General features: G+C 35.9%; 1 protein-coding gene and 1 long non-coding RNA gene across 5 annotated transcripts; both read right to left on the bottom strand.

Moving 5' to 3' along the window:
- Positions 1–227: 227 nt before the first annotated feature.
- LOC311286111 lies at positions 228–2,085 on the bottom strand. Its single transcript, XR_014626486.1, has 3 exons — positions 2,035–2,085; positions 1,090–1,122; positions 228–344 (listed from the first exon to the last, which is right to left on the bottom strand). It is a non-coding gene; the product is annotated as an uncharacterized lncRNA (long non-coding RNA).
- A 5,732-nt stretch (positions 2,086–7,817) lies between these two features.
- On the bottom strand, positions 7,818–20,625 carry LOC311285932 (uncharacterized protein). Of its 4 annotated transcripts, none has more exons than XM_084401819.1 (7): positions 19,919–20,625; positions 19,011–19,118; positions 16,630–16,759; positions 16,341–16,459; positions 13,615–13,696; positions 13,397–13,471; positions 7,818–8,236 (listed from the first exon to the last, which is right to left on the bottom strand). In XM_084401819.1, the coding sequence occupies exons 3-7, from the start codon at positions 16,712–16,714 to the stop codon at positions 8,124–8,126; spliced, it is 474 nt and encodes a 157-aa protein (XP_084257945.1). In that variant the 5' UTR covers positions 16,715–16,759; positions 19,011–19,118; positions 19,919–20,625; the 3' UTR covers positions 7,818–8,123. The 4 variants fall into 4 exon arrangements, with proteins under 4 accessions (XP_084257945.1, XP_084257944.1, XP_084257946.1 ...); XM_084401818.1 differs by having other exon boundaries at positions 16,630–16,714; positions 19,919–20,624; XM_084401820.1 differs by having other exon boundaries at positions 16,591–16,714; positions 19,919–20,613.
- Positions 20,626–21,940: the final 1,315 nt, after the last annotated feature.

Here is a 21,940-nt window from a genome sequence, read left to right on the forward strand (position 1 = left end):
ATCAATTACACTACATGTAATAGACAACAAAATGAGGCATAAGGATTTTCACTCAAATATAACAGGTTCTCATAAAGGAAAATCCATCCAAACTAATTGAATATAAAGGATTTATTTAGAACAATTATATTAACAACTTAGACAACATTCAAACATAAAAATGAACATAAAATAGTGGAAAATTAGTAAAACGACTTAAGATACTAAAATTTAAAAAAATTAATTGTTAGCTTTATATTCATAACCACCACTCCCTGCTCTCCCTGGTGCTTGTTTAAAATGACCAGAAATTTAATTTTTTATTTCCCATTCAGTCGCCGAAGGAAAGTTGGTCATCACTGCGTCTGTCATATAAGAAAAAGAAAAATATTATTGCTCAAGAAAAGCATTGTTGACAATAATTTTTAACTAATTACAGTCATTCACTTTTGCTAGGTTGCACACTAGAGCTGGCCAATATAGAGTTAACGGAATATAGATTGAGACTATATAATTTATATCAATATTATTAATAAATTAATATCAATAATTTTGTCTGCATAATGGTGATGCACTAATTATATATATATATATATATATATATATATATATTTTTTTTTATTATTTTTTTTTTGGGGGTGTAACGATACACGTATTGAACGATTCTGTACGAGGCTTTTGGTTCGATTTCAGTATGGATTTTTAAACAGAACTGTTCATTAGACAATTTTTCCTGCTAACCAAAATTTTTTAATTACAAATGTAGGCACGTCAAAAAGCCTGCTCTTAATGTAAGAGAAATCATAACAAATCGTGACAACAATCATGCTCTTTCAGGTAGTGACCATATAGACCTGCATTATATGACTGACTGACAAGAACGGTTTGACCCTAAAATATCAAAATTAAAACTACTGCGGAAACAAAGACACCTACATCTTGAATGCTCTTAAGGTAAGCTAAAACATACCAAAATTTAATTTCAAAGCAAACTATCCCTATAAATCATTCTTTATCACTTACTCATATAACTCTAATAAACATAAAAAGATACTTATAGGGGTAGTTCACTTAAAAAAAAAAAAAAAAATCATGTAATCATTTACTCACTTTCACTTGGTTCCAAACCTGTATGGCTTTCTTCTGTTGAACACACACAAAAAATCTATATTATGAATAATGTTGGTAACAAGACATTTAATGGTAGTCAGTGACAAGTGTTCTGTATATTCAATTGCTGTACTTTGTTGACTGATTGCTGGATAATTTGCAATAGTGTCTTTAAAGTGGATTACATCACTCCAGTTCTGATGTTTTTACACTGGCTATCTGTCTGTCAAAGAATTCATATCAAAATACTACAGTTAGTTATTAAATTAACATTTTAAGGCCAAAGTAAATTTCTAATCTTCTGATGCATTATGAACCATCCAGAGCAGACCTCTCAGGTCATCTGGGACAGTAGCCACTAGCCAGCTACTTTTATATCCCCAAAGTCAAAAGAAAACATGGAGAAGCAGCATTCAGTTTTTATGCACCATATATCTGAAACAAATTCACTGAAAACTGAATGTATGCTGCATATTTGAATTCTTTTAAATCAAGTTTAAAGACTTTACTGTTTGCCACTACCTTTTATTAATTGGAAAGGAACAAATATTTTTTTTATAATTTCTTTTCATGTTGCTGTTAAGTTTTATGTAAAGTACTTTGAAAATTTGCATTAAATCAAAAACTATTATTACTTACTCTAATCTAATATAAAAACAAAAATATATTAGTATCTTTAATAATAAAATGATAAGTTTCATAGTTTCATGAAACTTCTCATTTTAAAAATAAAATAAGTTTCATAGTTTCATGCTTACCACCTTGAATTTAGATACATTTTAGATTAAGGGCACAGTTGCAATAACACGTGCAGGTAACGTTAACTTGTTGGAGAAAAATAGTAGGCTTACTCTGCATTGGTAATGTTAAAATGTCACGGTCTACACATTATAAAAACTAACTACTTTAAACAATAAACATAACAAAAATAACACGCATACTTACAAGATCGAAGTAGAAATTTGAAGGTTTTCAGAGTGTCGCTCGCCCGTTGCTCCAGTAAGGGCTAGCGCAAAATGCGGCATCGGCATCTCGAAGCGGCACTTCCGGCGGCATCTCCAGCTGCCACCAGTGAGCGGCATGTCCAGCGGCCAAATGCGGGAGCGGCATCTCCAGCGGCCACCAGTGAGCGGCACTTCCGGCGGCATCTCCAGCGGCCATCAGTCAATTATGATTTTAACATGATAAAAAAAATCAGAGATTGCAAGTATTCTGATTATTTATAATAGTCCAACATAACATGTATGTGGCAGATTTAATGCACCAAGGAAAATGATTAAATAGCATATTCCTTATTAATTATAATATAAAAGACACATTTATTAAAAACATGTTGTTCAGTTGTAGGCTACAGTAGGCCTACAACAGATATGTTTTTAATAAATGTGTACTAGTACTAGGCTACTAATATTGTTAATATTTATAATATTATTATTATTAATACTACTAATAATAATAGTATATTGATTAGTTGAATCTAGCTCATATAGCCTATGTTTGTAAAGACAATTTAATTTGAAGAATAACAAATGTTAAATAAAATTACAATTAGGATATATTTTGGTGTGTTTCTAATTAATTAGCTACAGTTCTCTATGTAAAAACCTTTAAAATTAGTAATTATAATTTTTCACATGAATAGCCTAGGCTACATGATGTTCAGTTAGCCTACTTTTTTATGAAAAAATTGGATTTAATAATTTCCTCTGCGCAGAAACATAACTAATTAATCAGAAAGTGGTATCATCACGCTTAGGCCTATAGGCTACTTTGGCAGCAGCCACAGCTGGACAATAAAATAATTAATAAAGTTAATAAAATAAAAAATATTGATTGCTGGAGATGCCGCTGCACCGGAAAGTCCTGCCTGCTGAAGATGCCGCTCACTGATGGCCGCTGGAGATGCCACTCACTGATGCCGCTGGAGATGCCGCTCACTGATGCCGCTGGAGATGCCGCTGGAGATGCCGCACACTGATGGCCGCTGGAGATGCCGCTGGAGATGCCGCACACTGATGGCCGCTGGAGATGCCGCTGGAGATGCCGCACACTGATGGCCGCTGGAGATGCCGCTGGAGATGCCGCACACTGATGGCCGCTGGAGATGCCGCACACTGATGGCCGCTGGAGATGCCACTGGAGATGCCGCTTACTGATGCCGCTGGAGATGCCGCTGGAGATGCTGCTCACTGATGCCGCTGGAGATGCCGCTGGAGATGCCGCACACTGATGGCCGCTGGAGATGCCGCTCACTGATGCCGCTGGAGATGCCGCTGGAGATGCCGCACACTGATGGCCGCTGGAGATGCCGCTGGAGATGCCGCACACTGATGGCCGCTGGAGATGCCGCACACTGATGGCCGCTGGAGATGCCACTGGAGATGCCGCTTACTGATGCCGCTGGAGATGCCGCTGGAGATGCTGCTCACTGATGCCGCTGGAGATGCCGCTGGAGATGCCGCACACTGATGGCCGCTGGAGATGCCGCTCACTGATGCCGCTGGAGATGCCGCTGGAGATGCCGCTCACTGATGGCCGCTGGAAATGCCGCTGGAGATGCCGCTCACTGATGCCGCTGGAGATGCCGCACACTGATGCCGCTGGAGATGCCGCTGAGATGCCGCACACTGATGCCGCTGGAGATGCCGCTCACTGATGCCGCTGGAGATGCCGCTCACTGATGCCGCTGGAGATGCCGCTCACTGATGCCGCTGGAGATGCCGCACACTGATGCCGCTGGAGATGCCGCACACTGATGCCGCTGGAGATGCCGCACACTGATGCCGCTGGAGATGCCGCTCACTGATGCCGCTGGAGATGCCGCTCACTGATGCCGCTGGAGATGCCGCACACTGATGGCCGCTGGAGATGCCGCTCACTGATGCCGCTGGAGATGCCGCACACTGATGGCCGCTGGAGATGCCGCACACTGATGGCCGCTGGAGATGCCGCACACTGATGGCCACTGGAGATGCCGCTGGAGATGCCGCACGAGATGCCGCTGGAGATGCCGCACACTGATGGCCGCTGGAGATGCCGCTGGAGATGCCGCTCACTGATGGCAGGACTTTCCGGTGCAGCGGCATCTCCAGCAATCAATATTTTTTATTTTATTAACTGCATTTTAACTAAATAACATTATGTAGCTACCACAGAGTAGCATATAGCTATATCATGTGTAAGCATATCCTTTGTAAATAAAGTTTTGAGTTTCTGATTCTCCGTTAGGCCTACATCAGAGAAAGCTGCAATTGTTCTGAGTAGCCTATTGATACAGGCTATGTAACGTTTTAAGTTTCCAGCAAGAAGTGTCAATATCACTTTTATGTTTCAGAAAATGCTGTTTATTAAATATTAATTTGAAATGTCATTAAATATGATATAAACGGTTATTCCGTTAATACAGAAATGAGTTCAGTTAATACAGAAATGAGTTTCTGATGTGCTGCACAATTCTGATATTAATTCAAAAAAGCTGTAGGCCTACAAAGCTGAAATTGCGGCGGCATCTCCAACAGCCAGCTGTCGCTCCAGCCGCATCTCGTAGCAGCATCTCCAGCAGCCAATACTTTGTCCAGCTGTGGCTGCTGCCAAAGTAGGCCTAAGTGTGATGATACCACTTTCTAATTAATTAGTTATGTTTCTGCGCAGAGGAAATTATTAAATCCAATTTTTTCATAAAAAAGTAGGCTAACTGAACATCATGTAGCCTAGGCTATTCATGTGAAAAATTATAATTACTAATTTTAAAGGTTTTTACATAGAGAACTGTAGCTAATTAATTAGAAACACACCAAAATATATCCTAATTGTAATTTTATTTAACATTTGTTATTCTTCTAATTAAATTGTCTTTACAAACATAGCCTATATGAGCTAGATTCAACTAGTCAATATACTATTATTATTATTATTATTAATAATAATAATAATATTATAAATATTAACAATATTAGTAGCCTAGTACACATTTATTAAAAACATATCTGTTGTAGGCCTACTGTAGCCTACAACTGAACAACGTATGTTTTTAATAAATGTGTCTTTTATATTATAATTAATAAGGAATATGCTATTTAATCATTTTCCTTGGTGCATTAAATCTGCCACATACATGTTATGTTGGACTATTATAAATAATCAGAATACTTGCAATCTCTGATTTTTTTTATCATGTTAAAATCATAATTGACTGATGGCAGCTGGAGATGCCGCCGGAAGTGCCGCTCACTGGTGGCCGCTGGAGATGCCGCTCCCGCATTTGGCCGCTGGACATGCCGCTCACTGGTGGCAGCTGGAGATGCCGCCGGAAGTGCCGCTTCGAGATGCCGATGCCGCATTTTGCGCTTGCTCTCTCTCCGTTGCTCTCCGACAGCTGCCTCGTGTAAAATAAAATTGAAAATGGAGGAAATGTGTATCGCGAGATCTGGCTAAAGTGATCTAGTCGCGCAATGCCAGTAGTCCCAGTAGTCATGTCTCAGTAGTGTTTCGATTGTGCCATCTAGCGGTTGAGAAATGCCATTGCATTTGATTTAATTTGAAATGATAGACAGCCATATCGTAGATTATGTATGAATGTTATGTTTATGTGTGACAGCAAACATTAAGCTGTGTGAGCGAAAACATTTTTAAGACTAATATTCTTATACTATATCGCTGGTCTGAATCTGGGCTATAGCCAAGCCGTACGTAGACCAGATTGCCTTGATTTCGCCAGGTGGGCTAAAGCAGACCGCATATAGCCCGTCCAATTCAGAGCTAAATCGTGACTACAGATCGACCATGTCTTGAAATGACACATTGAACCTTGTAGATATCATTACCAATGCGAACATGATGCAATATCAACCATTTCATGCACTGCCTGGCAAAAAACTACAATTAATCAGTTTTGACTAAAAGTGGGCTACAATCGCCGGGTCTGAATATGAGCTAAATCGTGGCTACGCATAGCCTACACATATAACATGTAAAATAAAGCAAACCACCCATACAGAAGACACATATATTGAAATATATTAATAATAAATATATTTTCATATATTTAAATGTATTAAATCTAAATAGATTAAAATATATGTTATATTTATATGTAAATATATTTTGAAATATATATTAAAAATATATTTAAATATTTGATTTTGGCCCCTTTTTAATATTTTTCACATATATTAAATATGTGTAAATATATTTTGATTGGAAATATTTACATATATTTCTTTATTTTATATGTAAATACATTTAGATATCAATCTATGTAAATATATTCATTTGCAAAATATGTACATATATTAATTTCTAATATATGTTAACATATTAGATTTCTTTATATGTAAATATATTTTAATTGGAAATATTTACATATATTAATTTCCGTTATATGTAAATATATTAATTTGCAATATATGTGCATATATTAATTTCTAATATATGTTAACATATTAGATTTCTTTATATGTAAATATATTGTAATTGGAAATATTTACATATATTAATTTCCATTATATGTAAATATATTAATTTGCAATATATGTGCATATATTAATTTCTAATATTTGTTAACATATTAGATTTCTTTATATGTAAATGTATTTTATTGGAAATATTTACATATATTAATTTCCTTTGTATGTAAATACATTTAGATGCTTATCTATGTAAATATATTAATTTGCAATATATGTGCATATATTAACGTCTAATATTTGTTAACATTAGATTTCTGTATACTGTATGTAAATCTATTCTGAAACATACTCAAATATTCAGTGCTCCTTTTAGTATACTTCATATATATGTAAATAAACCTAAACATGTTTTCATATAATATATTCACATTTACTCCCACTTGCAAATAGTCTCCATATATGTAAATATTTACATTGCATTCAGGAACACACTACTACACAAAATTATGTTTTTATTGATGCTGACAAACAGGGTAAAGTAAGTACATATACAGTGCTATGCATAAGTTTAGACACCCATACTAAAGTTGACTAAAAAGAGGAATAAAAAATCATCTTTTGGAAACTGAACTTAATGCCTTAATTTAAAAAATTAGGAAAAATCCAACCTTTAAGGACACCAACTTTCTTTGTGAATGAATAATGTGTCGTAAATAAATAAATGTTCTTCCTTAAAATACAGGGTGCATAAGTTTGGACACCCCTATGTTAAATTCCCATAGAGGCAGGCTGATTTTTATTTTTAAAGGCCAGTTACTTCATGGATCCAGGATACTATGCATCCTGATAAAGTTCCCTTGGCCTTTGGAATTAAAATAGCCCCACATCATCACATAGCCTTCACCATACCTAGAGATTGGCATGGTTTTATTTCAGTTAGCCTAATAGCTAGTTTGATTTGCATTGAGAGATGATCTTATGGAAAGTACCCCATGCCAATCTCTAGGTATGGTGAAGGCTATGTGATGATGTGGGGCTATTTTAATTCCAAAGACCAAGGGAACTTTATCAGGATGCATAGTATCCTAAAAAAATAAAATAAAAAATACTTAAAAATAAAAATCTGCCTGCCTCTATGGGAATTTAACATAGGGGTGTCCAAACTTATGCACCCTGTATTTTAAGGAAGAACATTTATTTATATACGATACATTATTCATTCACAAAGAAAATTGGTGTCCTTAAAGGTTGGATTTTTCCTAATTTTTTAAATTAAGGCATTAAGTTCAATTTCCAAAAGATGATTTTTTATTCCTCTTTTTAGTCAACTTTAGCATGGGTGTCTAAACTTATGCATAGCACTGTAATATTAACTGCACTTAAAACATCAATCATGAATTGATTCAAACATGAATCAAGCTAAATAAAGCCTGTGGTAAACAACTTGAGGATACTTTGAGTTATGTTCTACAACCTAAATTGCACACAACTATACTGAAAACACGAATTTAGTTGAAGTTATGTTAACTTTTGAAATCATAAGTTTTTAATAAGTATCTAGATGTTTGGGTGTGAATGTGTGCAGTGTACGTTGTAGAACAAAACATTTATAATAAAAAAAAGTTATTATAAAACTGTTTCTTTCTTCTTGTTTTGGAACCTCAGTTCTGCCAACTTGGAATTAATGGCCTGGCCCAACTGTCCAACAGTTGCCTTTTCGTGACGTTTTATGACAGCATCTGCAAAACAATACAAGATGTCAGTGGTTATGGTTAAAGGGTTAGTTTACCTACAAATGCAAATTCTGTCATTATTTAGTCATCCTCATGTCATTCCAAATCTGTAAGACATTCCGTTTACACAAATCAAGATCTTTTTAAAGAAATCGGAGAGCTATCTCTCCCTCCATTGACATTCTACGCAACTACCACTTTCAAGCACCAGAAAGTTAGTAAAGACAAGTCGAGTATTTTGTTTGTGAAAAAAAAAAAATGATTACCACTTTATTTACAAAATATTCATCTCCACTAGAGCAGCAAGGGCAGACGTTGTGTGAACGTGCGTTTGTTATGAGGTTGAAGGATGAACCCAATAGCAGACAGTTTGCAGGACACACTAGGTTTATTATATACAAATAAAAGGGAAAACAAAACCCACGAGGGGGCAAAACAAGACTAGACAGGACAACGTGTGACTAAACTGGACTATGACTTTGACAATTAACTAGACAATAAACAAACAGCAAATACAAGATCAGAACTACACTAGACAATCCACTTGACAGGAATACTCAAAGAGTGATCACACAATGTTTGACAAAGTTTGACATTGAATGACAATGAAGCGACACAAGACAGCAGACATGAGGGGATTAAATAGGGAACAAATAATGAGGGCAACAGGTGATAATGGGGAAACAATAATGACTAAACAAGGATAACAAGGAGAGCGGGGCTAGATGATGAGACAACACAAGCACATGGCCCAGAAAAAGGAAATGTGTGTCCACATAAAACATGGGTCTGTCATGATCCTGCCTCAAGAATTAAAGAACCTCAAGGACTAGATGGCAGGATCATGACAGCGTTGGAGATTATATGTAAATAAAGTGCCAAATTATGTTTTTTTCACAAAGCACTGATGTCTTTACTACCTTTTTGGGGCTTGAAGGTGAGTAATTAATGACAGAACAGGGTTTCAGCAGGTATCTTCAAATTAAATCTAATGCTTTTTAATGCCATTTTTTACATTTTTGACCAAATCAAGCTCAAATGGAGTTACAAGTTTTTCCACCAGTCGGAGATATGTGTTTTGTTGGTCATCAGAAATGGTTTAAACATGATGCGAGTTCTGCCATCTCTGTCAGTGAAGTCCATTCTAAAACGTGTCTGAAAATAAACTGTAACTCAGCGAATATTAGCCACACTTTCATGAGAGATGTCTTTATAAAGCTTGGAATGTCTACTTTTAAATTAAGTAATTCATATCAAAAACAAATATTCTCATTTTATGTAATCCGTTTGAAACCATGGAGATGTACAGTTTTTTCGTTCTCCTTTCATCTCTAATGAGCTGAGGCCGCCATACCCCAGGTGCTATTCACATGGTAAATAGTTTAGGTGATCTATATGCATCACACATGCCCCTGATCAATGATACAAAAACACAAAGTTCCTTCATCAGATTCACTGATAGTTCATCGCGTTTTGAGTATGGCACGCTACTCCGGTAAAGAGGCCCTTCAGAGGATTCTGGACAGCGAGGAAGAATTCACCTTTTCCTCAGAGCAAGATTGAAACTCAAGATGACGAACAGTTGTATTTTGAAGAGAGTTGATCCTGCCAAGGATACGGAGTAAGTTGTTTGGTGTTATATAATTCTTCTTCTGATAATATAGTTCTTGTATAAATTTCAGACTATATTGTGCCTAGTTTTGGCTAGCTTTTGACATCTTATGGGAAATATTGCCTAACAGTGTCCCTTACTTTCTTGTAAACTATGCTCAGGTGTAAACATTTGTAATGTGATAAGTTACTAAACATATTAATATACACAATATATTTAGCTCAGTTTTGTTTAGCTTCTGACACTGATTATCATGTTAAAATACTGCCTTATGCCTAATTTAGCTTTGCGGATATCTATGTAAATATAACCTATGTGATTTGGTCCAAATATATTTTAGCTTCAGTTAAAATGTGATACTGTTTAAATACTAGACAATATATTTTTATGTATAAAATGTTAGATTTTGGTTAGCCTATGGCCCAGCTTATCATGGTAAAATACTGCCTTATGCACAGAAGTTTGTGAATACAGGTGTACATGTTTGAAATGCTCTAAATGCGTGCGGTCTATAGCCTATGTCCCATCAACAGATACTCGCGGTGACGCGGTCTATGGCCCATCAATAGTTATTTCTCTGTCCTATGGCCCATCAACAGATATATACATACATTATGCGTCCATAACCATTAATCAGTTTATTTTGGACAATGCGTGTTTTTTTTTTTTTTTTTTAGGAATGTGACTGCATCAAGCTCTCCTTCTCCAGCACCTCGCAGAGGGGAACGCAGGTGTCGTTCAGTTCTCAGTGTGATCAAGAATCATACTGAGTAAACAGACGTTATATTTTACTGATGAAATGCAATTGTTTACATCGTCATAATACAAAAGTACATGTTCTTGTATGAAATTACAACAACTGTTGTCTTTTTTAATCCATGGCCATTAGTGATTGATAATGATAATAATACCTACAGTTTATTTGATGTGTTTTTGATGTGTATGTGTTATGAGCATGCTCAAGTGTTTTGTTTTTTGTTTGTTTTTACAGATGTGACAATGAACATTTCCAAGCACCTGTTCCGAAGAAAACAAAGATAAACAAGCAACAGGCAGTTGACATGGTTCCACAAACTCTGAGATTCATGCCCGCACGGACCGCAACTGAGTTGTCAACTCTGTGCCAAAACACCAATGCTCAGTTAATTAAAATTAAGTTTAAAATAGCCTAACTGTTTGACTATTTGAATATAGTGTAACATTTTTAAATTTACTTATTTCCTGTGATCAAAGCTGAATTTGCATCATTACTTCAGTCTTGAGTGTCACATGATCCTTCAGTAATCATTAGTGCAGCACAATTAATCATATCGCAATCGCGATGTCAAGGCTATGTGATTATGTACAAAATGCTGAGATTATGGAATAAATACATTTGGGCTGTCAATGTTAACACGTTAAATTGATTAAATATTGATAAAATAATTAACGCATCAACACAGCATCCGTTCATTTTTGTCATCCTTTGGCTAGTGTTACTTTATATCAGGGGTTCCCAAACTTTTCCATGACAAGGCCACTAGGTTCTGGCCAAACCTATAAAACTATATAGTTTTACCCAAACTGAATAATTAAGACAAGTTTAAATGGGTACATTTTCTAGAAATATTTTTGAGTCTTCATTTTCTTTTCTGACATCAAACACTTCTGTTAAAACTTAACACACTAGACATGCAAATTATGTGCAGTTTAGGCAGTTTTTGTGTGCTTTCATTTTAATTGAGCGTGAGCTGCACAGCAAAAATAGACTCAGCGCCGAAACCGCTTCACTGCTGCTCACACGACGCTCCTGCTCGCAGTGTAAATGCACTCATTGATTAACATGGATGCTGAAAAAATATGCACCGTTCACGCTTGCGGTGTGAAACGGCTGTAATTCACAAGGTTTCCTACATGTGTGTTCCGTGTGCACGTGTGATGCTGATGTTGCGCGATGTTAATCATGCGGCGCCACATTGCATTTCACCCCTTTCAATCCGATCGAAATTTCATTCGGATCGAGCTCAATCGGATCGATTAAGGTGTTTACATGAAGGTTTGAGCAGCATGAACCTGCTTAAGTTTTATCGATTAAATGAATTATCATCAATTAATCGATTAATCGTTAACATCCCTAGTAACAACTTACATTGTGAGAAAAGTTGTCTATTTTGAATAAATGCTGTTCTTTTTAACTTTTTATTCATTAATGAATCCTGAAAAAAGTATCACAGGTTATAAAAGAAAATATTAAGAAGCACAACCATTTCCAACATTGAAAAATACCAAAGTATTTAGTAGAGTATCAAATCAGGATATTAGAATGATTTCTGAAGGATGTGACACTGAAGACTGGAGTAATGATGCTGAAAATTCAGCTTTGATCACAGGAATAAATTATATTTGAAAGTATATTAAAATATAAAATAACTAAATATACAGTACCAGTCAAAAGTTTGGAAACACTACTATTTTTAATGTTTTTGAAAGAAGTCTCTTATGCTCATCAAGCCTGCAGTTAAAAAACAAAAAAAACAAAACAAAAAAAACAGTAATATTATGAAATATTATTACAATTTAAAATAATGGTTCTCTTTTTTAATATACTTTAAAATGTAATTTATTTTTGTGATGCAAAGCTGAATTTTCATCAGCAAGTACTCCAGTCTTTGGTGTCTTATGATCCTTCAGAAATCATTCTAATATGATGATTTGATACTCAGTTATTATCAATGATGGAAACAGTTGTGCTGTTTAATATATTTTTTTGGGAATACTTTTTTCAGGATTCATTGATGAGTAAAACGTTAACAGCATTTATTCAAAAAAACAGCATTTATTCAAAATAAAAACATTTCTAACAATATAAATCGTTACCATCACCTTTTATCAATTTAACGCATCCTTGTTGAACTAAAGTACTAATTTCTTTAAAAAATAGTTATTGTTCCCAAACTTTTGAACGGTAGTGTATATTGTTACAAAAGATTCCTATTCTAAATAAATACAGTTCTTTTTAACTTTTTACTCATCAAATAATCCTGAAAAAAGTATCTCAGGTTATAAAAAAAATATTAAGCAGCACAACTGTTTCCAACATTGATCATAAATCAGCATATTAGAATGATTTCTGAAGGATCATAAGACACCAAAGACTGGAGTACTTGCTGATGAAAATTCAGCTTTGCATCACAAAATTACATTTTATTAAAAAAGAGAACAATTATTAATAATATTTAATAATATTACTGTTGATGTATATTACTGTACTTGATGAGCATAAGAGACTTCTTTAAAAAACATTAAAAATAGTCATGTTTCCAAACTTTTGACTGGTACTGTAAACATAACCTATTACATTTTTTCCCCCGTTTTTAACCCCCGGTCGGAATGCAAAAAAAATTCTCGGGGGAGGACAAAATATTTGCGAAAGAAAGCAAAAACCATGTAATTTTTCACTAATTTTTCCCGTCAAAATGTCTCTTTCAGGGCTGTTTATGACAGGCTCAAATACAGGAGGTTTCTATATTTGCAGTCTATGGTTCAGTCATACGTTTAAACAGTAATAAACTTACTCATAATTGCCTTGACCTTCCCTGGATCCAGGCCATCTCTTGCCTCTTCACCGCATGCGGTCTTGGATTTTCCACCTAAATACCGGAAACAGTGATACTTGTAGGAAGAAACATTTAAAGTATAATGGTATATTACTATTAGTACTTGTAAATGTACCTCTAAGGTTGCTTCGGAGAAGAGTCTCCATGTCAAAAACACTACAGAGGGGACACCTTACCATAGAAGTGGACGTATTGGCATGATGCTGCCCTCCATGCACTTCTGGACACAAACACTTCTGATCCAGGATAGATTTCAACCTAAGGATACAACAACAAAAATGACCAGATAACGTTTTATTTTATCTTTGTTATTAAAAATAAGAAGTAGTGATGGGCATTTTTCAAAAATAATGCATTCGAATATTCAGGCTCATAAAAATCAAATGGTGTTTGGTGTCATAACCTTATTTTTTTTATAATACAATAAAGATGCACAATTCTGGATAAATTGAGAATCACAATTTTTTTTTATGAAAATTATTAAATCGAACCAAAAATTGAAATCTTGCTAATCGGAATCAAATTGAATCTGGACATCTGTATCGATCCCCAGCACTAGTGTGTGTCTGTATATTGTAAAAACACTCACTGGGGTTAGGCTTATTCTTAAAGGAGTGATCACCTACAATCTTCACTTTTCCACGAGAATCAATGTATGTTATGATTGCCTAACGATTATACACTGGCCGGGAAGCCGATATTTAAAAGTGAAGCGTTTGTTTACCTCAGGGTTTGTAAAATAGCCCACGTGCACGCGCACTCAAATACGAGATTTTGGCCGTTTCTCAATATGCGTTCTTGTCTGTACTTGTGTTCTTGTGGACTTGTGAAACGTCATCAGTCGCTGCCCAAGTACCGTCCCAATACACAAGTTTGCATTTTGGCAAGAACGGTTAAAAATCCCGGAAGTGTTCTTGACACGCCCATTTTACCGAGGATGCATTGGTTGGTAACTTGTGTGAACTTGACGGCAGAAATATCCCAGCATTCATTTCGGCATTCGAGGAACGAGAGGTCAATACAGCAAGTCGTTTTTCTACAATTTCATCGCTAAATTCACTTCTGAGAACATTTGATGCGAGAAATCAACTGTGTAGATTTCAAATATTGGCATTTTTCGAAAATGCGCTCAAACGTTTTCGGAAGTGAGAATCTCCAGCGTAGGTAGCTTTATTGTTATGAATATACATTACATAGTGTACAGTTGTAGAGTAATCCCTTGAGCTGAGGGGTAGGCTTGGGCGATAAAGCCTGGCTGTTACCGTCAATAATTCTCGTTATGTTTGGGCACTGCAGACGGCGTCTGTGCGGGGGTGTTATTGCGCAATACCAGCAAGAACACATCGTCTCAAACTGTCAGCGGCGTTCTGTGTGCTCGTCACCTTGTGAGTTCATTCTTCCAAGAACAACTAGCAAGAGCGTTCTCCCCAAGAACACAAGTCCGTTCTTTGCATTCTTGGTTTTGAGAAACACCCTTTGATTTCTTCTCTGTCTTGACGTCACGACGGGGGAGGATATGCCATATATGGACAGCGCAGCAGGAAGCTCGCCCTTACCCTCTCCCCTCTCCCCCTCATATTCAGTCGCGAAAGATGCAGAAACGAAGTGCACACATGAGTTGCTCTGTGGTTGACTGCCAGAATCAACATGTAAATGTGTTTTCTCTACCAAGAACGGACCTAGCTATCAGGGACCAGTGGATTAAATAAATTTTTAATGACGCGGTTCCTTCAACCCTTCCCACTGGCTTATCGTTACGTGTTTGTGCTAAACATTGTACGCCGAAATCCTTCACAAATTTGGGGCAATATCAGGCGAAGTTGGCATCGAAGCTCGGGAAAAGCGCCATTCCAACAAAATTGCCTGCAATTGAAACGGTGAGACTGTGTTTTTATTGCTCTACTGTGTGTAACAAACAGCATCTAGGTGGGTTTTCGCCTGGAAGGCTTTATAGAAATCTGGCATCCTACTGAACGAAGTTAAACTGAGAGAGCGTGGCGTTCACAGACACCAGAATGAACGAGTTCACAGTAACGTTCATCAGGCAGTAATGCGGTACGTTCAGTTCACTTTCGCCCAAAATATGAACGAGTTGATGAACTATCGTTCAATGAACGCGTTCAGGCACAACACTGGCGGGAGTATTAGCTTCGAGGTATGGGGAATGGCTGCTAACGTACTTTGCAAAAAACAAATGACTGAGATCATCATGAATTCGGTTATTGTTTATTTATTGCCTAACGCTTATATATGAGGCGCCGTCTAGTTTGTGTGTGTGTGTGCTCACGTCTTATATTTGTGTGTGTGTGCTGTGCTCGTGTCTCATATGAGTAACTTTATGTGCGTGAGGGTTCATATACATGTATGTGTGACTACTTATTATATATGCAAGCGTGTTTCATATATGTGTGCGTGAATGAAGTTTGATTTAAGCCCTAAACGGAGCCTCATACTTATACACTGGCCGGGAAGCCGGTCGCATTCATTCACAACTTGCGCCATGATGTCAGTTTGTAATGATATGCTAAAGCGTTACATGCGGTCCCCGTTACATACCCCCCTCCTTCCTGCAACCAATCAACGCGCCCCTCATTTGCATTATTATAATGACCGTCCATGACAGCCAAAATATCGCATCAGATCTCGCGAGACAATAATGCCTACAGAAATAAGGGTCTGAGGAGCTCTGTGTTTATTTTTTTTCCACTTTTCTTTTTTAGAAGGGCCTGAAAGACTATAATACAGCAGGTATCCAAGGTAATACTAGGGTATGACTCCTTTAAAAAACTTGAAAAGTATTAGAACAGTTAGAATAATCAAAAACAAGGAAGTTATTTTTTGGTCAAAGAAAACTACATATCAAAAGAAAGAATTTAAGTGATTTGGTGTCTGAGAAACTTACACTAGTGTTGGCTGCATTGTCTGATGGTACTGGGTACTGTCCAGGTGCTGTTATCATGTTTTTAAGCTCCGCAATAGACTGTTGAATAACACGAAGTGACTCTTCCATGTTTCCCATTTCTTAAATGCAAAATCAACAAGATACTTCACATTGAGGGTACGAAGGAATTTGCAAAAGAAATATAAAATATTCCTAAAATGTTAGATCTTAAGAGACGTAAATAATAAGGCACATATTGTGCAGATCTTACTCTCTACAACAAATTCTCAAAGGTCTGATATGTCCTCACGTATGTCCTTGTATGGTTGTGGCAAGTCTTTTTTCTGGATCTTCTCCATAAGTGCTCTCTGCTGTGAGACTTTCATTGTCTTCATCTTGATCTTTCATCTCCAATAAATAAATGTCTGAATAACATGCACCTCACAAAGAAAAAATAAATAAAATGAAATGAAATGGCCTCTGCACGGACAATAAGGAAATATGAAAATAATAAGATAGTCATAAAAGTTCTAGTTAATAATAATAATGCATCAATGTTTTTGCAAAAAATATCAACCATTTTTAATATTAGAGTAATAGTTTAAGGAGAACTCCGGTCAATTTTAACATTGAGCTCATTTTTTTGTACATTTGGAGTGCTGTCAGTACAGAGAACAACGACACAAATCGGTGTTGCCTACACCGAGTTATTCTATTTTTAAAATTTGCACCCTGTTGACTTCAATGGGGCAAGTTTTAAACCTGCTTTTAGCCTCTTTTTTTTAATAGTTTTTTTGAGAGTTAAAAGATGAAAACATTTTGCTAACATGAGGTCTTGTGTCACTGTCAAGTCTTTTTACATCAGTGCAAAACTAGGGTATGCAGATTAAGACCACTATTCATCAGCATGCATTGATTAATCCCATGGCATGTAGCAAAAAAACAAACAAAAAAGAAGGTGCGACCAACTGAGAAAGTTGGTGGCAGCAGTGCAACCAGTGGAAAAGTTAGTCTGGAGCCCTGCTTCAGAGTGAAAACGGGTGAATCTGACTGCAGTAGATGTGAAAGATATGGATAAAAATCATACCTGCAAACTCCACACACTAAAAAAGGTGACAGTGTCGGGGGGGGCAGGGGTGCAGACTAACTTTATTTTTTTTATACATGCCATGGGATTAATCAATGCATGCTGATGAATGATGTATAATAATAATAATAATAATTATTATTATTTTGCATACCCTAGTTTTGCACTGATGTAACAAGACTGACAGTGACACACAATAAGAGCATGTTAGCAAAATGTTTTAATCTTTTAAATCTTAAAAAAAACTATTAAAAAACATGCATGTTCTTTAATGTTTAATTATAATTTTACTGTCTTCACATAGGGATGGGATTTGATAACATTTTATCAATAATAATGCCACTGACGATTCTGATTATCGATCCGATTCTTTTTTCTCTCTTTTTTCTCGATTCTTGATAGCACTGTGTGGAAAAATGTTTTACTTTTTTTTAAAAAAGTGGTTTTATTTATTTTAAAGTTTAAGCTTGAGTTAGCAAACTGTACTTTTTATGTAATTTATGTAATAAATAGAACCTTATTATAAAGTGTTACTGATTAGTTATACACCGATTCAAACGTCTCCTGAGTTCACTGTTGGAAAGATCAGTTGTTTTAACCATTCATTAAAATTAATCGGTTCAAAGGAGTCATTAGTTCGCGAATTGGACGTGTCGTGCGCGTTGTGTGATTTCCGCCTAAATGAATTATAAATAAACATAAACAACTAGTAGGCTATTTGCAGTATATTAAATCATTTTTGACAATTATTTTGCACTGAAATGAGTCTGACACTCGAGTCTGTCAGCTCTGACAGCGCTGCATCACGTGGTGATACAATGGTGTTTCATGTATTCAGAGTTGTTTACAGTGTTAAAGAGATGGATTCTCATGCTAAACATGGCCAAAGTTTAAAAAAAATATTTTAGACGAATAACAGAGAATTTTCTGTGCCGAAAATCTTACTTCCGGGTTGGTACAAGTTTCGGCTGATTTTTTTCGATCATGGATCTAATGACGTAGACCAGAGAGGAACTCCTTATATGAGCATTTCTCCCGGAAAAGCTCGCCCGCGCACACGTCGACCAGAGGAGAGCGAGACCGTTCCCAAAGAACCCAGCGTTAGGAACAGTGGATGGAGTTTGTTTTTCCGGGGCAAAAATGGAGATGTGCAAGACTGTTTGTTCCCTGCATTTCGACAATGATTGTTTTATAAACAAAGCCCAGATCGATGGATTTGCAGATCGTCTAATGCTTAAGGATCAAGCAGTCGCAATGATAAAGGTTCGCGGTCGCAGGCGGTGAGTAAAACTGCTTCAAATGTCTCTGTGTGTTGTTAGCAATCATATACTGTCTATGTTAGCAATCGACGCGTTAGCAGCACAGCTTTAACACGGCCCGCCTCCAGACGCTCGCTTTTTTCCGGAAAGACTCGGTACAGCCTATCTTTCTTTTATAAATATAAAACTAAAGACTTTTTGGAGATATGAAGGATGCAATACTACTCTATAGTAGTGTTGTCAAAAATATCGATATTTCGATTAAATATCGATACTGAAATATCTGAACGGTAGTTAAAGTAGTTAGTTCACCCAAAAACGAAAATTATGTCATTATTTACTCACCCTCATGTCGTTCCAATCCAAGACGTTCGTTTAATCTTTTTGATGAAATCTGAGATCTTTTTATCACTCCACTGACAGTCTACACAACTTGCACAATGACATGCATTTCTGAAGAAAAGCAGAAAGACACAATCATTTTTAAATACTGTGAGTGCATCTGTTTCACCCATTATCTTCTGTTGGATTAGCCTACATTTTTAAATCTTCTGTTTTTAGTTGTTACCAGAGCATTTTCCTGAAAATAGCAATCACACAATAAGAAGTATTTAAAAAAAAAAAATCTTTTTCTGCACATTAATGTCAATTAACTATTGAACATAATTGCTTGTATTTTTTATGTATATCCAGTAGTGTCTGATATTCCAAAGAAATTTAACGGTAAAACTTTACAATAAGGTTCGTTAGTTAACTACATTAGTTAACATGACCTAATAAAGAATTGCACCTATACAGCATTTATTAATCTTTAATTTCAACATTTACTAATGTTTTATTAAAACCTTGTAAACATTAGCCTAGTTAATGCACTGTGAACTAACATGAACTAACAATGAACAGCTGTATTTTTATTAACCTTAAAGTTACAAACTTACAAATACTGTAACAAATGTATTGCTCATAGTTAGTTCTTGTTATAAAGTGATACCAATTTAGGCTAACATAAAACAAAGATGAGTACAATTATCATTATCATTAATAAACTGAATTTTGTGTAAGTTACAGTGATTAAAAACATGAAATAGGCCTAATGCTGCAAACAGAACACAAAACAGTGTAAAACTAACACAGTAAGCGCGTTTCCTCTTGCTCACACCGGTTTGAATAACATATAACGTTACTTAAAGTCTTTTTACATATCTCTAAAATTAAAATAAACAGATTTGAGGGCATTAGCACGTTATACTCACCGCTAAACTGAATGAGTTGACAAGGCCAACCTCGCTTATTGAACTTCTTTTCTTCCAGAAAACGCCTCTCTTCCGTTCCACTTGTGAATGACCACGGGTTGTATTTCTGTCATGTCTTTGTGTTTTAATTGTGATAGTCCACAAATATGAACGTATATGAATGATGTCGTCAGTGAATAATCAACCAAACCGTATTTTATGGAGCAGACACTACGGGAAAATACGCTGACTGACCCGTAACCCGTAATGAGCATCAGCTGATCTCGAGACTCGTTGTGAGGACAACGACCGCGCGAAGGAAGAAGATCTGGTCACGTGCGGGCAATTTATGCGGGCGGTAAAAGAGTTCGTCTTACAAAACAGCATAACTGCAGTACAAACGGTAGACCTATGAAGACTTCATATGCAAAAACCAAAAAGTCCATCTGAAGGTTTTTTATTTATTTAAATAAGCTTTTTTTTTTTTTTTTTTTTTTTTATAAAGCTCCTTTATTAGTTTCAATAATTTCACTTTAATGACAACTAAAATGACCTCATTGCCATTAAAGTGAAATTACTAAACCTAAACATAGGAGCCTGATTAAAAAAAAAAAGTCAGATGAGGTTTTTGCATTTAAAGTCTTCACATGCATATCAGTGCATCAGTGTTATTGTTTCAATCTGGTTTCAATATACTTCATTATACAGCAGATCTACAGTTGTACTGCAGTTATACTTAACTATAATGAAGTTGTACTTTTTGTACTGCAGTTTTACTGCTGTTGAACTTCAATGTACTGCAGTTATATTGTATCTATACTTCGTTATACTGCAGTGCAAATCTACAGATGCACTTCATTGTACTGCAATTATACTGCTTTGAACTGCAGTTTTACTGCAGTTGTACTTCATTGTACTGCAGTTATTTTTTGTAAGGGGTTTTTCATTGTTGTGTACAAGAGTTAAAAACTATAAATACTGTTCGTTTTCTCACACAAACCGCTCGTTTCGTGTCTTAGGCCATCAATGTGTACTTACGATGGGGAATTGTTTCATTTAGACGATGGGGAATTTTTTAATTTGGACTTTGTGCATGCTCTTTGAGACAGTGACCATATACCTGTGAACAAAACAATGAACCAATGAGAACAAGACACATGAACAGGGGAGTACATGGCAGGTTCACAAGAAATGACAAACCAGGGAAGCACATGACAAGAAACTGAAACATAACCCAACACCATCTGTGACAATGTGACACTATTCATGCCTCATGTATTTTCATATGACATGAGGCATGAAATATATTGTCACATACATGTACACATATTTATACATGCAACATGTAGATCAACTGTTATGCTTGAATTTTTATGCATGTTGAAAATATATTTTCAAAATATATTTCAATATATTTAACAGTGTCTCACATATATGTGAATATATTACATTTCTGTATGGGCAAACAACTTGTAATCACAGTAGACTTTGCTTACATGATGGAATATCATACATCTCACAAGTTATTTTGGAAAAAAATACATTTATCCAGATTAAATGTTATTTGGGCTAAAAGTGGGTTACGCATAGTCGGGTCTGAATACGAGCTAAATCGTGGCTACGCACAGCCTATAACATGTAGCCTAAAATAAAGTTAGCCAAACAACTTGTAATCACGGTAGACTTTGCTTACATGATGGATCATACATCTATCAAGTTATTTTGGAAAAAAAATACATTTATCCAGATTAAATGTTATTTGGGCTAAAAGTGGGTTACGCATAGCCGGGTCTGAATACGAGCTAAATCGTGGCTACGCACAGCCTACACATATAACATGTAAAATAAAGCAAACCAAACAACTTGTAATCACGGTAGACTTTGCTTACATGATGGAATATCATACATCTCACAAGTTATTTTGGAAAAAAATACATTTATCCAGATTAAATGTTATTTGGGCTAAAAGTGGGTTACACATAGCCGGACTATATCGGGTCTATATTTAACCCAGACGTTGAAAAGACGGCTATTGCTTGCTGG

The sequence above is a fragment of the Rutilus rutilus genome, assembly GCF_951802725.1.
Source record: "Rutilus rutilus genome assembly, chromosome: 2".
Taxonomy (NCBI): domain Eukaryota; kingdom Metazoa; phylum Chordata; class Actinopteri; order Cypriniformes; family Leuciscidae; genus Rutilus; species Rutilus rutilus.